Raw genomic sequence first — 14,553 nt, 5'->3', positions numbered from 1 at the left:
AATAACTACACTAAACAGCTTTAAAGTCTTGTTTTTCTTTAATTCTCAAGTCAATAAACTTGAACACAATTCACCAGAGCATCAGATCATCACTTTCATGTCCAAATAGGATGGCAGTTAAAACCACACATAGAATGGTGAAACAATCTCTTTAGAGCAACAGAAATCCAAACAGCTCAGAGCACACAATACACACATGCAATGAACACAAGTCAAATCTGCATTTTAACATAGTCACTGTGTCCACCTGTGCTGCTCTTCATTTGCCACACTAAAACACAAATTCACACACACAGAAAAAAAAACCCTCATTTATCACACAGCTTCTTGCTACATCAGCCAAACACAAACTGTACAAAAATAGAGATTGATAGAAAAATAAGAGATCTGACAACATGGTTCAGAAAATTTGCTGAGTCTCTTACACTTGAAAGCTGGAAAATCCCACTTGTTGTTTTATCGACGATCACAAAAATCTGAAGTTTTAGCCAACTCATCTTATGGTCACGTATCGGCACTCAATAGAGGAGGTTCAACTTTGATCAGCCAACTGCTTCTGCAGCCACACATCTCAAACGTAATGCTTTTTATTAGAAAAGAGAGATTACACTAATGCTGTACAACTTTGAACCTTTTTTGGGTTTGTGCATAAAGTGTGTGCAGAGTTGGTAGTATGCTCTTACACTGCTGCAATATCCTTGCATACACAATCTAACCTCCAGCCCATGCAGATTGTTAAACACTGTAAGGTGAGTTAGGGGATAGTAGATGCACATCCTGAATTTTCTGTTATACACTGTGCATACAGTGTATTCCAATGCATTTTCATATAGGACAAAATACTTTTTAAAAATGTATATAAACATTGTAAGGATTTCAACAAGTTGTTTAATAGTCGTCCCTGTTTAAAAGGGCATTTTAATCATATCACATTTACCTTCCATTTAACATGTATTTGAAACTTAAAGGTACCCTGTAGAGGTTTCGACCACTAGTAGCACTATGGAGCAATGTTTTTACCAGTCAACCCCCCGTTTTGTTTGTATTGTACATCCACACGTGGAAATATTCAGGCAACACAATTTACATTCTGCCTTTGGTTTCATGTTATTCGAAAGATTAACAGTTGGTGGTGGTGACGCACAAAAGGGATACAAAAGTTTTGAAGAGGACGGCCACAACCATGGATGTAAACAATACAAGTTTTAAAAACATTCAGAAATTCTATTGTTTTCAGGCTGACTTTTGTCAGTGTGTTTTGGTGAGTAACACTGAGTGGGAGTCCAACTTTTTTAACATGAAAACTCTACAGAGGAGCTTTAAGTACGCATGATTTGAACTAATGTACGAACAGTGTTTTGAAATGCATTAGTGAATTCCAAATACACCTTTTTTTTGGCATTTCATCCCCTACAAAAGATTAGATTATCTCTGTCATAAATAGCTTTTTGGTTTTGTAAGCTCTGCACTGGTCCAACTTATGTTGCAATCCAATAAAGCTGCAAATAAGAGAAAATTAATCTCTCTTCTTTAGTATCTTGCAGTCAAACACTTTTTTCTCTATGCATTTCCCCTTGCAATCACAATCTTTTTTCACTCTTATTAGCATTTCATGTCTAACCACCACCCCGCCTCTTTCTGTACTGATGATGAGATTATGTTGTTACTTCCTCTTTGGTAATCAGGATGTGTGTTCATCCACCAGGACTCCAGATAAAAGCAGTCTTCAACTTAACTTTGTCAAAGACAGCAGTTGATCGGATACACCCCTCCACCCTCGGTAGTGTAAGAGACCTTACTACATTCTCTGCTCAATACATTCATTATCACCTTGCAAATGTCAAATTACACAACTATAGCATAAAGAATCACAAAAATATCTCCTCCCCTTAGGCTTTATCTAGGCACTTAAAGAAAAGCATGCATTGTTTTGTTTTCTTATTTTTTTTTCTCTGAGTTCAGATGAACTTGCATAACTGGAGAAAAAAGAGAGATCTTTGGATTTGTAAACAGTACCAAGTTCCTCTTTTTGCTTTCTCTGTGAACAATGAGTCTCCTCACCACAAGCACATAATAGTTCAGATATAAAATGGTCAAAATGGTCAATTTGCTGTTATTTGACCACGAATCAAAATATTCAGTGCATCATGTGTGTCCTCCGTGGCTCTGTGTGATTGTCTGTTTGATTGTTAAGTGAAGAGGATACGTGTTCATCACTTGAAATATGAGTTCCTATGAGTTGCAATGCACGACATACAAAAATACATATTTAAGCTGTTAAGGAGTCCGTGGCTGAGCTCAACTTGTAGTTTGCTTCAAATTGATCTCGTTCCCAATGAAAGAACCCTAAAGCTGATGGATCAGCTTCCCTCATTCACATCTCTCCCTATGTGCTTAAGCTCCTTCTGCTGTGCCTTGCTAACCAAAGGCCTTACACTGGGCCACTGCCTTCATCCATGTTCTCCTGCATTTCCTTCTTTCATTTCCCTCATTTTTCCATTTTGAGCAGGAGATTAAAAAGACCATCATTCATCCATTTAATTAGGGCATGAGTTCCATCAGTTACACAAAAGTGCATGAGTGTACACGAGGTTTAATTACAGGGCAACCAGGTGGTGTACATAGGATGCTGTGGAGGAATGTAGTGCTGAGGAGGGGAAGGAGGACATGAGTAAACAGGTTGAACTTGCGCTATATAATAGTTGTTGAAGTTGCCATCAGTGACATAAGGAGCCGGCTGGTAGAAGCAGGTGACGTTGGCAGCATTAGGGATGGCGTTCTGCTCAGCGAGCACCCGCAGTGCCAGTGAAGAGATGAGGCTGAGCGTCTGACGCCTCTCATGGCCCATCAAGCAGACTGTGCTCTCCTGCACCACATTGTACAAAGTGGCCAGATAGTCATACTTCCTGTCCTCCAGGTCTACAAAGTGGTTCTGCAGGTAGGACTCCAGTTTCCTCCTTTGCTCGCTCACATCAGGAAAGTCTATGAAGAAGCGTGAGCACATGTAGCGCTGCAGCAGTTTCATCTCGGGATCAGAAGCTGCGCGAAAACCTCGCACCAGCAGGTGGCAATACTTCAGCAAGCCCCCACCTCGAATCTCCTCTGGGCTCCGTGTGCAGATGAGGCGCTTGCGCAGGTGATCGAGGGCAGTGGGGAAGTCGCCGTACACACTCTCCCCGAGGATTGTGGGATGGAATGTGGCTGCCATGGGGTGCTCGGAGCATTCATAGAAGAGGAGAAGTGAGTCCAGGCGGATCTGGAAAGAGTCCACGCTGAACTCAAACTGCCGTCGAAGAGAGTCCACAAACTTGAGCTCCACATTTTTACCATGGTTGTTGGAGAGGGAGATGAGACTCCAGCGGTCAGAGTCGTTACACACCTTCACCATCTTTTGAACATAGGCCTCCTAAAACACACATAAGTGAAAGATTAGGTTCCCTAGCAAATTTTCCCTGAGAATGTCTGGACATTGAAGACAATGTTGGATAGGTAGGTATTTAATGAATCAGTGTACAGAGGTATATGTAGTAAACCATCATAATCTTTGCATTGCATAGACAGTAAGAGCAATTCCACTTTTGGCCACAGTGATCCAGAATTATTAGGAATATGTGTTAAGATTCTCAAACAGCTACTGCCTGTTTTCTTCTGTTCACTAGCTCCTCCTCTTCTTTTTTTCTTCATCTTGTAGCTGTAATAAAGTGTTAGTTCCCACACAGCATGAAACACTTTATTTTGTCTTTCCTTGCAAGTAATTCTAGACCTAATACCAGACAGATATTTGGTTTCATCATTAGATTGAATAAAAACTGCAGTGTGACTCTTAATGCTTAATCCTCTGTATGAAAATTATTTAAAACTGTAAACAACCGGACATTAACTATATTTGCACCCGATAAAAATCTTGATTTGCTCCGTTGGTCATGATGTTTTGTTGATCACATCTGTTGGTGGGGCCATTAGTAGCCCGGGTAGTCCTGAGTATCTAGGTAACTGAGGGCCGACTGATTAATGTGGATCCGAATTCAATTGGATTAGACAGAATCCTCTTTGAACTGGAAACTGACCTTTTTACTATTTGAAGCTTTATACCTCTGTGTTGGCTGGACGTATTCGTATTTCTTTTCAAATAGAAACGTGTTCAGTGACTGTGAAATGCAAATAAGGGAGATAAAGAGGAAACAAGACAATGAAAATTTGCATATGCAATCTTCCTTGGCAAGTTTGAAAGCCTAAAAAATGTATGACAGAGTCATTTATGCGTTGCAAATGACAAGTTACATATTGTATCAGACGTATAACTCCATACACTACCTTTAAAGTCACTGGTGTGATCTTTTCTTTATTCACTCCCTCCGGCAAGAAGTCTAGAAGAGAGTCCAGAACAATATCTTTGACCATTTGGAACTCCAGCTCTCCTTTCAGGTCTGCGCAGAATATTAAGTCCAGGTCTTTCCATCCTAGACCGCTGTCTTCGTGCAGGACGTAACTGGCCGCAGAGCCGTTCAGACGCACCTCCCGGACTTGTATCCGTTTCTCCTCCATGCGGCTCCGGACCACCTTAACGATGTCCCGTGGCTTCACCTCCAGGGTAGGGAAGCTCCACCGGCCGTGGATGGGGATAGAGCCGGTGAGGATGGTGTCAAGCCGCTGCACTTGCTCCCAGTTGAGCACGCTGAGGTTGACGCTCTCCACGTCGGAGCAGCTGTCGGCCGCAGCAGACTCTACATTCTCGTCCATAATGATTAGAGGTAGACAGAAGGATGTAAACGACGCGACTTTACACTAACTCCTACTGGAGAAGTGGTGTGAGCTAGCTGCTACTTTCTGTGGAACTGATCTTTCAGAAGCGAACTCTACCATAATAACAAACGGTGGACGACAAAACGTCTCCACGCACGACTCAAAGAACTTGTTGTGCGGTGTTGTCCTTGTCCTACTTCTTAGTCTACACTCCAGACCGTTTCAATTCACAAGCTTTCCAGCCTCGAGGGTACGCAGTCACTGTCCAGCATCTGCCGCCCCGGTGCGCGCTCAGCCTCACTTTGGTTTTTAACGCCACACTCAGGGAAGACAGACATCAGCTGATGAAGTCGATATGAATATCTCTCGCACCGTCAAGTTTCTCTTATGTCCCAAAGGCGATTTGACGTATCCATCCCGTCTGCGAAAACGCTTCATCCAGCACAGAGGTTTTACTTCTGTCTCCTTTGGCTCATTTTCTTACGCACAGCAAACTGCACGTCTCTGCTGCGCAACACCAACTTTAAACCTCGTTTGAAAAAAATGCCACGCGTTTCAATTGCACACCTACTTTCAGAAAGTGGTGTATGGCTTCTTATCCATTACATTTTGATCGCTTGTCACTCGTTGATACTGCTTGATGCCACGGGAATCTCGCACCACATATGTTGGTGAAATTGTGAACAGTGTGCTTCCCGTGTAAAAAACGTTGGGGCGGGTCGAATTGACTGACAAACCACATCTACTAATAGCTGCTGCTACGGCGCACAGTTCCCACACAGGCGTGTCTAGATAGTGGGCGTTACAAGAGATGAGACACAATCAGATTGGACGCGGACCCATAAACAAAAACCCATTCTCAGCTAGAATGGAGCTTTTCTGTCCTCCTTCATCTCCTGAAACTCCCAGTAGACTTCTGGCAACCTTACTCCCAACACCATGAGCTCCTTCTACAGTAATCCAGTGTCAGTTCTCCAATGTTTTAGCGGTCACTGCAGTGAGCGTAATCTCTATCACAATCATGAACAGGTCATAGAATTACGGTAGGCCTAATATTTGTATCTCTTATCATTCACAAGTGAGGCAGGGGAAAGCACGCACACACCCACACACATCATCATCATCATCATCATTTGGTGCTGAATTTATGGTGTGAAACAGCCTCTCAGTCTGGGTTTAAGTTACAAACTTGGAGCAAAACTGCAAAAAAAACTTCAAAAGGGGAATAATCCATACGCATATCTAATGTAATATACACAAATTTAACTATTTCAAATGACCTGTATTTAGTCCATGTTTTTGACGAACACTTCTGACACTTAAAATGTACATTGAGCTGTCAGTACGCAGAGTATAGGCCGCATAGTCTCTGCTGGGTAGTTGTCACGGAGAATCTATCAGCGCTGAGCTTGGCGCATATATCTGCGTCACTCCAGACGAGCCCATAAACCAGCTTACCGCAGATTACCCTACATGTGTAGTGACACACACATTCACACAGAAACACGGGCATGCACAAAGAGACACTTGCACACTCACATCTTTGCAGATAACACACTGCTCCTGCCATTTTAAAGTATTAATAACTGCGTGCTGTGTGCATGCTCTGAAAACAAAGTACGGATAAAAGACTGTGAAACATTTTTAAGCAATGTAACGAAAAAGCAAACAACTGTCGTAGAATAACGTGCAGAAAAACTAATGTGAACATTTTTTACACTTTCATATGAAATGGTTTTAAAACCTCTTTGGTAAAATGGTTTCAAAACCATTGTATGTGGATATTTGTCTGAATATGTGATGAATCTGACAATATTTTAAGCATTTTAAACAATGAGCATATATATCACAAGGAACGTTGACCGCATTGTATATGCTTTTGTTTCACACTATGGCATTTAGGTCAACTTTGCTGATTTTAGGTCAGTGGGATGTGTTTGAGTGTGTGAGCTGTTCACGTCGTGTTATTGCTTGTTAAGGGAGTATCATTGGAGAACCAGGGTGCCACAAGTGTATATGGTCATATTATGGACAATTCTAAAATATATTTTAATGCAATAATGTATAAAGATTTCCAGTTTGCAGACAATGCGGATCCACAGTCAAACTCATCACTTTCCCCATTCACTAACTGGCTCAATGTCAGGCTTACTGCTGTGGATCGCTACCAAAGAGCTGCTACTTACCTGACCTCTGACTTGTCAAGTGGATGACGGCTTGGTTTCCGATGTCTGACGACATGAGAGGATTGACGAGGGGATTTCAGGCAGACCCCTTGTCAGGCTGCCAAACTGATTGCTGCACCTGGAAACACATTTATGAGTGTACAGTATGTGCGTCTTCACATGTGCATGTTTAGCCTATTTGAGAGCATTAATGTGTGTACAATTAATTATTCCTCTATTTATTCTTTGTGCCATTTTTCATAATGTGTAATTTTCACTCTGAATGCTTGTGCAAGGTTTCTGTTTGTTCATCGGAATCTGCAAACTTCCTTCCTTATACTCATGAAAAAAGTAAATGAAACCAATTACGAAGGTTCAGCTCGGTCAACACATCATTTAGGCCTTCTGCTCTGTCACATTTAAAGCATCTCCCTGCCTTCACCCTGAGCACCAGCGTCTTTCACTATAACCCTTTCTTTCCTTCATCCCAATTTTCTTTCTCTTTTTTTCTTTTTGCACATCTTGTTGTCCATTCCCCTTTTCACTATTCCTATGAAAGTTTGTTAAGGGATTACATTGAGCCCGTTACCCGAATGTGCCTCCAATCTCTTCTTTCTTCCCCCCTCACTCTAAAACACTTTGTACTATTTTTATTCTCTCATCTGGATTTATACAGGTAAGAAAAAAATCCATCTTCTCCACCTACAGTAACACGTTTGTCTCTTTACTTTCCCAATGTTGGAAAATGGGGAGTAAAATATTTATTTTACTTTATAATATCTTTTTAGTAGAAGCATAGAGGTGCTGTTAAAGTCTCCTGTGATCCAAACTAAATGAACAGCACTTGCAGCAGTGCAGAGATATTTACTCTAGAATTTGAGAGAGGCTCACCCTTCTACCTTGTTTGACTTGTGAGTAGTGGAACATTTTTACTTCGTAACACCTTCTGAAGCACTGGCCACAGCATGCTGGAGTGTAACAGAGCAGAGAGAGAAGGTGAGCTGGGATTTACAGAAATGATTCACTGTCTAACATTAGCATTAGCGTAGTTTTTTGTTTGTTTGTTTGTTTCTTGTTTTTTTGGTATTAATATTTTCATTGTCAGTCATACACACCGTGTGATGACTTGTCCACCAACAATCAGCTTCTTAACCATAGTGGATTTAAGCAAATGTTATCTGTTGATTAATAGACAAGCAACTGTTAATCTCTTCATGTTTTTAAATTCGTCAAGACATCAGAGGGTGTAGTGCTGATATTAACAATGGCTGATTGAAATTTAGCCACAGCTTAAGGCTGATTTAAGCATTGAAGAGCAAGTACGTGACCTGTGGTCAGTGCACCCCCCAATCTTCCCAGAAACAAAATGACACAAAACAATAAAATAAGACACTACAGAACAACTACAGAAAAATGAAATGGACCACAAAGAGAGGAAAAACCACATAAAATGAACATAAAATGTACTGTGTTTATCTGCATCTTACACTTGCAACAATTTAGTTTGTAGTCCTATTCAAGGGAAGTTCCATACATGAACACATTGTGCTTGGTTGCATTTTAAATTGGGAACCTATTGTGTAAGCTAGTTTCAACATTACAATCAGCAGAAATAATCCATAGGGGTTCCAGATGATTGTACTCATAATAATTACTCATACAGGTTGATGCTGGTTGTACAGCAATAAATGCTGAAATTGTGAAATTACACTTAAGCACAAGTAATGAATCCGCTGTGACTACAAACCTTCTAGTTTCTTTGACTGAGCATGAAATTCACATTCACAGTGTGCAGGCCAATGACAATGTGCTTTACATCTAAGCATATTGGAGCTAATGTAGCTAATAGCATTGGATGCAGGAAAAGATGTAACTCAGCAGCATTGCCCATCAGTTTGAACTCTGACCTCAGTAAGAGCCCTGTGTTGACCCCCCACCATGAAGAGTGCACATATTTATGTAAGCTCCCCCTAAACTCATCCCTGGCCATTAATGAGCATCGCTGTCATGCTGCAGTGCTCCTAACAGATGATCTGTCTGTGCCCATTAACATATTATTCACTGTTGCCAAATGGACACAGAGCAGTGAAATTAAATCGATTACATTATAACACACATTTCCTCAAAACATAAGGCCGGCATTACAGCATTACAGCAAACTGTACACTTGCTCAAAAATTGGTCTGTCTTTAAAGTTAACTTGTGCAAAATGTTGGTGTCAAGCTGATATCTTCTAAACGCATGTAACAAGATTCAAGATGCAAGATTGTTGTCTAACCACGTACACAAGTTCACAGACATGTATTGCTCAAGCAAACACACCCAAACGTGAGCACACACACCCATGTGCAAACCCATGCACATGCACACTAACACACACACACACACACACACACACACACACACACACACACACACACACACACACACATACACACACACACACATCTAACATCTATGTAAATGTTTAGAAAAATGTTCAAAGTCACACAATGCAAAGAGCATTTACCCAAGATTCTCAAGTCATTTATCATTAAATAATAACACAGCGGATGTTGTTTCTACAACAAACTCCCCTTTGAACCAAACTTAACTCAGTTTCTAATGCAGCCCCAGAGATTCATACATTCCCCTGCTTTCAAGCCAACATTTTCCACATATTCTTAACACACATGTCCACTTTCCTGACCTCTGATGACTGCAGCAAACTGCTGTAACAAAATCAACAGGAAACAAGTGACTTCTATCTGTGACTCAGCTTCCTGTATGACATTGTGGTCGGAGATGTCAACACCACGCTGATCCTTTGTAATGATCTCGGACCCATGTACATTGACACATGCAGCCACATGCATGAACAAACCCCATTCAAGCATGTTTGTGCATGCATGTGATCATAAATGGCAGCTTTAGATTTATATTCACGTCTTTTAGTTAACTTTAGTCTAGGCAGCACTTTGGTGGAGTGGGTAGTGCTGTCACTTTAAAGCACAGGAAGGTTTGAATCCACCTGTCGGCTCTTGTGTTTCTGTATGGAGTTGCTTGTGTGTGTGGAAACATACGCACAATTCAGTAAGAAAATGCAGCCCAGTTGCTCATGAGATCACCCAGGCAAGGTAAACTGGCCAAATACTGTATAATACAGTATGGCGTTATGAGACTTTCTTCATTAACCTGAAGTTTACATATTTGCTCAGTCTGTCCAATCAATCGCCAATCAGTTTTGCCCTCTCTCTGAGGTGTCAGTGGTATTATGCTGTAGCTAAATTGTACCATTTTTAAACTTGCAAATGAAAGCAATTGTTTTTTTGGATTCACTTTCATCTCCCTCCTCAGAAGTCCCTCTTCTAGTTTCATGGAGAAACTGGAAAACCCCTGAAGCCTCAACAAAGGTCAAGAGCAGGAAGGTACTGTGGTGCCACCTGCTGGAGCACTACAAACAGCCCATGCAGTAGTAAGCTGACTACATATTTACTGGCTCTGCTGAGACATATTGTGAGATTTCACTAGGTGGTGCTCTTTTTATATCATGCACAGAGCACTTCTGTTTTCTCTTATCTTCAGTTTCCCACACTTCAAACTGCCCTGAAGTATTAACATATGTATTTCTACAGCTATGATGGATGAAAAGTCTCATCAAAGAGCCAAGTTTGATCATTTTGTCATTTATTGTGGGGAATTATGGTATTAAAGAAGAATTGGTAAAATGCACTAATTACGACAAGGTAATTTCTCTCTTAACATACGTGTCATGATAAAGAGTCTGAAGTCTTGATATGTTTGAAATAATGCTGACATGAGTTATATTGTAGGTATCTGCTGTGGGAAATGCGTGTGTGTGTTACTCAGGTCGTGTGACCCAAAGTGAACTTTGTGTGCCAGCAGTTAAACTTTATTCTTTGCTGCAGTTCTTTTGTTGTTGAGCTCTTTGTCAGCATTATTTTGAAGCCCCAGCAACAGCTCACAACGTTGTCTGTTGCTTGTCTGTGGGATGGATGACTCAAATGACTGGTTGCTTGTGCAGCAGGGGCAAATGCTTAGACTCTGCTTTGTTTTGACTGCAGAGTGATTTATGGCCACAAATGATGCAAAAGAAGAAACTAAATCGTTTTAGGCATCTGCCAAGATGTGTGTGTGCAGATTTTCCCACGGTTAAGGAAATTGATTACTGATATGTTCTGCATGTGCAGATGTAAACAGAATGAAGTATGAGGTTTCCACTGTGCTTCCTTTAAATACGTCTGCAACCTGTTAGCTACCATAACATGCAAGAAATCATATTCTCCTTCCTCAGTCACATTTTATACTGTAAAGGCAGTGAAAATAAAAGCCTGACAAGCACACACATGCAGTTACACCCTCTTGGTAACAGCAATCAATCTGCTCTTAGGATCAGCATATGACAGTTTACAGTTCAAACCCAGTTAAGGACAGGTTTTACAGAGATGTCCAGTGAAGAACAAAGACATTCTTAGTGATAAGACCCTGAAGACAATCCACCCTGGGCTGGTTTGGTGAATCCCTATACGGGCTGCAGCTGCAGGTGATGTGGCAGTAATTTTGCACCGTGGTCAGTCATTTGGCATTTCGTGCTCTATCATGAAAGGTTTAGGGTGGAGTTCCACTCCTCTGCTTGTCTGTCTCGACCTCAGTGAGCGGTGATATAGGGTGAGGTCTTCTTCTGTGATTCCCACCCAGCAGAACGGTGGTGGGTGAATGAGAGATGACAAGAGAGGAAAAAACTCTCTGGTGTATAATTGAGGTTCTGGATGATGAGAGTGAAGACTGCATGGAGCGATGAGTAGACATCAGGGAAGGGTGGAGAAGAAAACGAGGGAGACGGGGGTTGGAAACTATAAACAAAACCCAAGGAGCAAAGGTGGATAAATAATGAAATAAAGTAAATAAAGCCTGAAATAAAGTTGCTAACTCAAGCCCCAGACGACCACGTCAGCACCTCGCACGCATCATCCATCCAGCTGCTCCCATCCAAGCCTGATGTCACACACAGCTTTCTCTACTTACTTAAAATGCTATCCTTCCCCATACGGCTCCACATCCAGGCCCATGCTTCCCCTTGACTTTCCATTTTGAGCTTTCTAAACATTTTTCCCCTTTCTTTCTGGACTATGTTAAGTTCCCGTCAGCATATTCTCGCTTTGCTCGTGTCTTTTATTTAAGAGGAATTTAGAGAATCGGTAATTAATGTGATTCAAATAGCATCCAATACACCCAGTGACCTGATGGGTGGTTAACAACCTATATAAAACATATATAGGTTATTGGAATTGTGCTCTGCATGTATTATTTGTAAAGATGTATCTGATTTTCTGAAATTTAAATACCGGGTTAACAAAAAAAAGGCTTTTCTGGACATGACTTATTATTTTTGTATAACAAAAGACAACTATTACTGCATAATAAATACAGCAAATACTGGTAATTTCCCACATGCTCATGCAAGTTATATATGTATAAAACAGAGGATCATCTGCCTAAAGCGTACAACCTTTGTCAATCCGGTAAAACTATAGATGAAAGTAGATAGAATTAAGCCCAGGAAGCCTAATGGGGTATCCAAGAAAACCAATAATACTATGTCAGATAATAGAAACTAACAGACAAATACTGTATGCTATAAGTTATAGTTGATTTGTATTATATATGCATTGGAGAACTATTTACAAGTGTAGATGTCTCCGAACTTCTACCACACGTCAAATGGTAGACAGCCGTTATCTCCACCTAACATGACATGTTCTAAGTAAAGACACAGCACAAGTGTTTTCTAATCATCAAGTTCTGTGTTAAACCCTTCACCTTACGTGGACACTGCTGCTACAGGCTATAAGCTAATTGTACGCTCAGAGCTAAAACAACAAATTAACAACAACAACAAAAAAATTTTATGGCACATTTATTCAAATTGTTATTAGACAATCTGGACTCTGAGTGTTTTCTGAAATAGCTCTGGAGTGTGATACCTTTTCTTGAGGGTTTTACACAAAGTGTATCTGAGGTGTGTGGGATTGTATGATTGTGTGATTGTTTGATTTTCTGTAAGCATTCACAAAATTCCCCAAATTCTACACTGCTAACCCACATCTTGAATTTCATAATCAACTCTTCTTCTATCTGTGTTGTTTGAATCTTTTCTGAACTGTTTTCTCCAAAACGTCTGTTTTGGCATGTATTCTTCACTTTTGCCTCACAGTTAATAGCTGTGTGTTTATAATCAGAAAGTTTCCTGTTTGTCGCAAAGCCAAAAGACACATAAAGGTTGAGTGTGTGTGAATGTATTAGTGGCTTCGTATGTGTGTGGTGAGCAAGAAATGGCTAGAATTACACCACATGGACTGTTGTTCAGCATGAACAATTAGTAGATGACATCGGCATGTGACCTGTTCCGAGTTGGACCAGTGCCTTCACTCTTTGTTCCAACAGTTGATGTAAATGCACCCGTTATTTTATGCTAACTTTGAGCATCACTTGAGCAATTAGGTCTCACACCTTTGTCAAGCACATTACAGTATCTCGTGGGAGTTTGGGTCACTTTGAATGACATTGTTTCAACATTTAATAGTCAATCCAAATTTCCAGCCAGCTGGCTGATGGGTCTGTGAAACAATCATGGGAATGTACAAAAGGCTTGTGTGTGAAAACGATGAGATGAAGATCACCAGCTGCATGTTATTTCGCTTCATTATTATTCTGTCTAAAATTGCTCTGGGCAACCTCAGTTCAGGGATCTGTGTCAGCAGTAAAACAGGATATTTGGTCTTTCTGTTGCTGTTCTTTCACCTTTCTCCTGCCTCTGTCCAATGGAGTAAAGGGTGCTGCAGTCCAAGTTTTTCTGTCCGTTTCTTTTTCAGTCCATGCAGTTATTGGAACATCAATCGAACAGCGGGACCAGAAAAGAAGCACAGATTAGTTTTTGTGTTTTTTAGATTGTATATTAAGCTGAATGCAATGGCTTTGAGTGGGAAAAAGCAGTTGACAACAGATAAAATGATTGTTATCTCACTAAAAATCCTGGGTAGTTTCATTTTAACTTTAAATACTTGTAATATAGTCATTTTGATATCTACAGGCGTGAACTGGATTGCAAGTTATTTAAAGGATGAAGTGAGGGCGTACAGAGGTCAGGAGATATTGCTCAAAAAAAAATCATGTGACAAAGTTCCATAATTTCTGGCTGTAACTGGAGTTGTTTGTGTGTTGTGCAACTTGGCATCGAAGCTGACTATCTTTTCCATACACATGGATCCAGACGGAGACAAAGATAATACAGAAAGAAGAGAAAAACATACAGTAGAGAGGTGAATGATTTATCAGTGTGTCATTATGTATTCAGTATGCAGTCTTAACTTTCCCAAACTGTCTCCCACGATCAAGATGGTTGAGTGGAGTTTTCTTCTGCAGTCCCAAAGCAGCAAAGCTCCCTGCTTAACAAGCTGGAAGGCTGTCAAAGCCCATGGCATGGTCTAACCAAAACTACAAAACACACAAAGACTGCTGGAAACACCACAAGAAAGAAGCTTAGCAAAAAAAAAAAAAACAAGACAGAATCTGGTTGGGGTTCATATTTCATATTTAGGTTGCCAGTCAAACTTTTTGTTCAATACTGCCTTGAATTCAACAACAG

General features: G+C 40.7%; 1 protein-coding gene across 2 annotated transcripts; it reads right to left on the bottom strand.

Annotated features, from left to right (window-relative positions):
* Positions 1-19: 19 nt before the first annotated feature.
* LOC137102581 (terminal nucleotidyltransferase 5A-like) lies at positions 20-5,462 on the bottom strand. 2 transcript variants are annotated; one of them, XM_067482235.1, is made up of 3 exons: positions 4,315-5,462; positions 4,068-4,148; positions 20-3,406 (listed from the first exon to the last, which is right to left on the bottom strand). In XM_067482235.1, exons 1-3 carry the CDS (start codon positions 4,738-4,740, stop codon positions 2,594-2,596), a joined length of 1,320 nt encoding a protein of 439 aa, XP_067338336.1. In that variant the 5' UTR covers positions 4,741-5,462; the 3' UTR covers positions 20-2,593. The 2 variants fall into 2 exon arrangements, with proteins under 2 accessions (XP_067338336.1, XP_067338337.1); XM_067482236.1 differs by lacking the exon at positions 4,068-4,148 and having other exon boundaries at positions 4,315-5,458.
* Between the last annotated feature and the right edge of the window lie 9,091 nt (positions 5,463-14,553).

Source organism: Channa argus, chromosome 17 (genome assembly GCF_033026475.1).
Source record: "Channa argus isolate prfri chromosome 17, Channa argus male v1.0, whole genome shotgun sequence".
In the NCBI taxonomy this organism is placed as follows: Eukaryota; Metazoa; Chordata; class Actinopteri; order Anabantiformes; family Channidae; genus Channa; species Channa argus.
The sequence above is the reverse complement of the archived record's forward strand: the minus strand, read 5'-3'. Positions and strand labels throughout refer to the sequence as shown.

Coding starts and splice junctions, on each gene's coding strand:
- LOC137102581 (XM_067482235.1), bottom strand. CDS start 4,740: ATGGACGAGAATGTAGAGTCTGCTGCGGCCGACAGCTGCTCCGACGTG. Junction 4,149..4,314: donor TCACACCAGTGACTTTAAAG/GTAGTGTATGGA, acceptor TGCATTTCACAG/TCACTGAACACGTTTCTATT. Junction 3,407..4,067: donor AAGCTTCAAATAGTAAAAAG/GTCAGTTTCCAG, acceptor TGTGTGTTTTAG/GAGGCCTATGTTCAAAAGAT.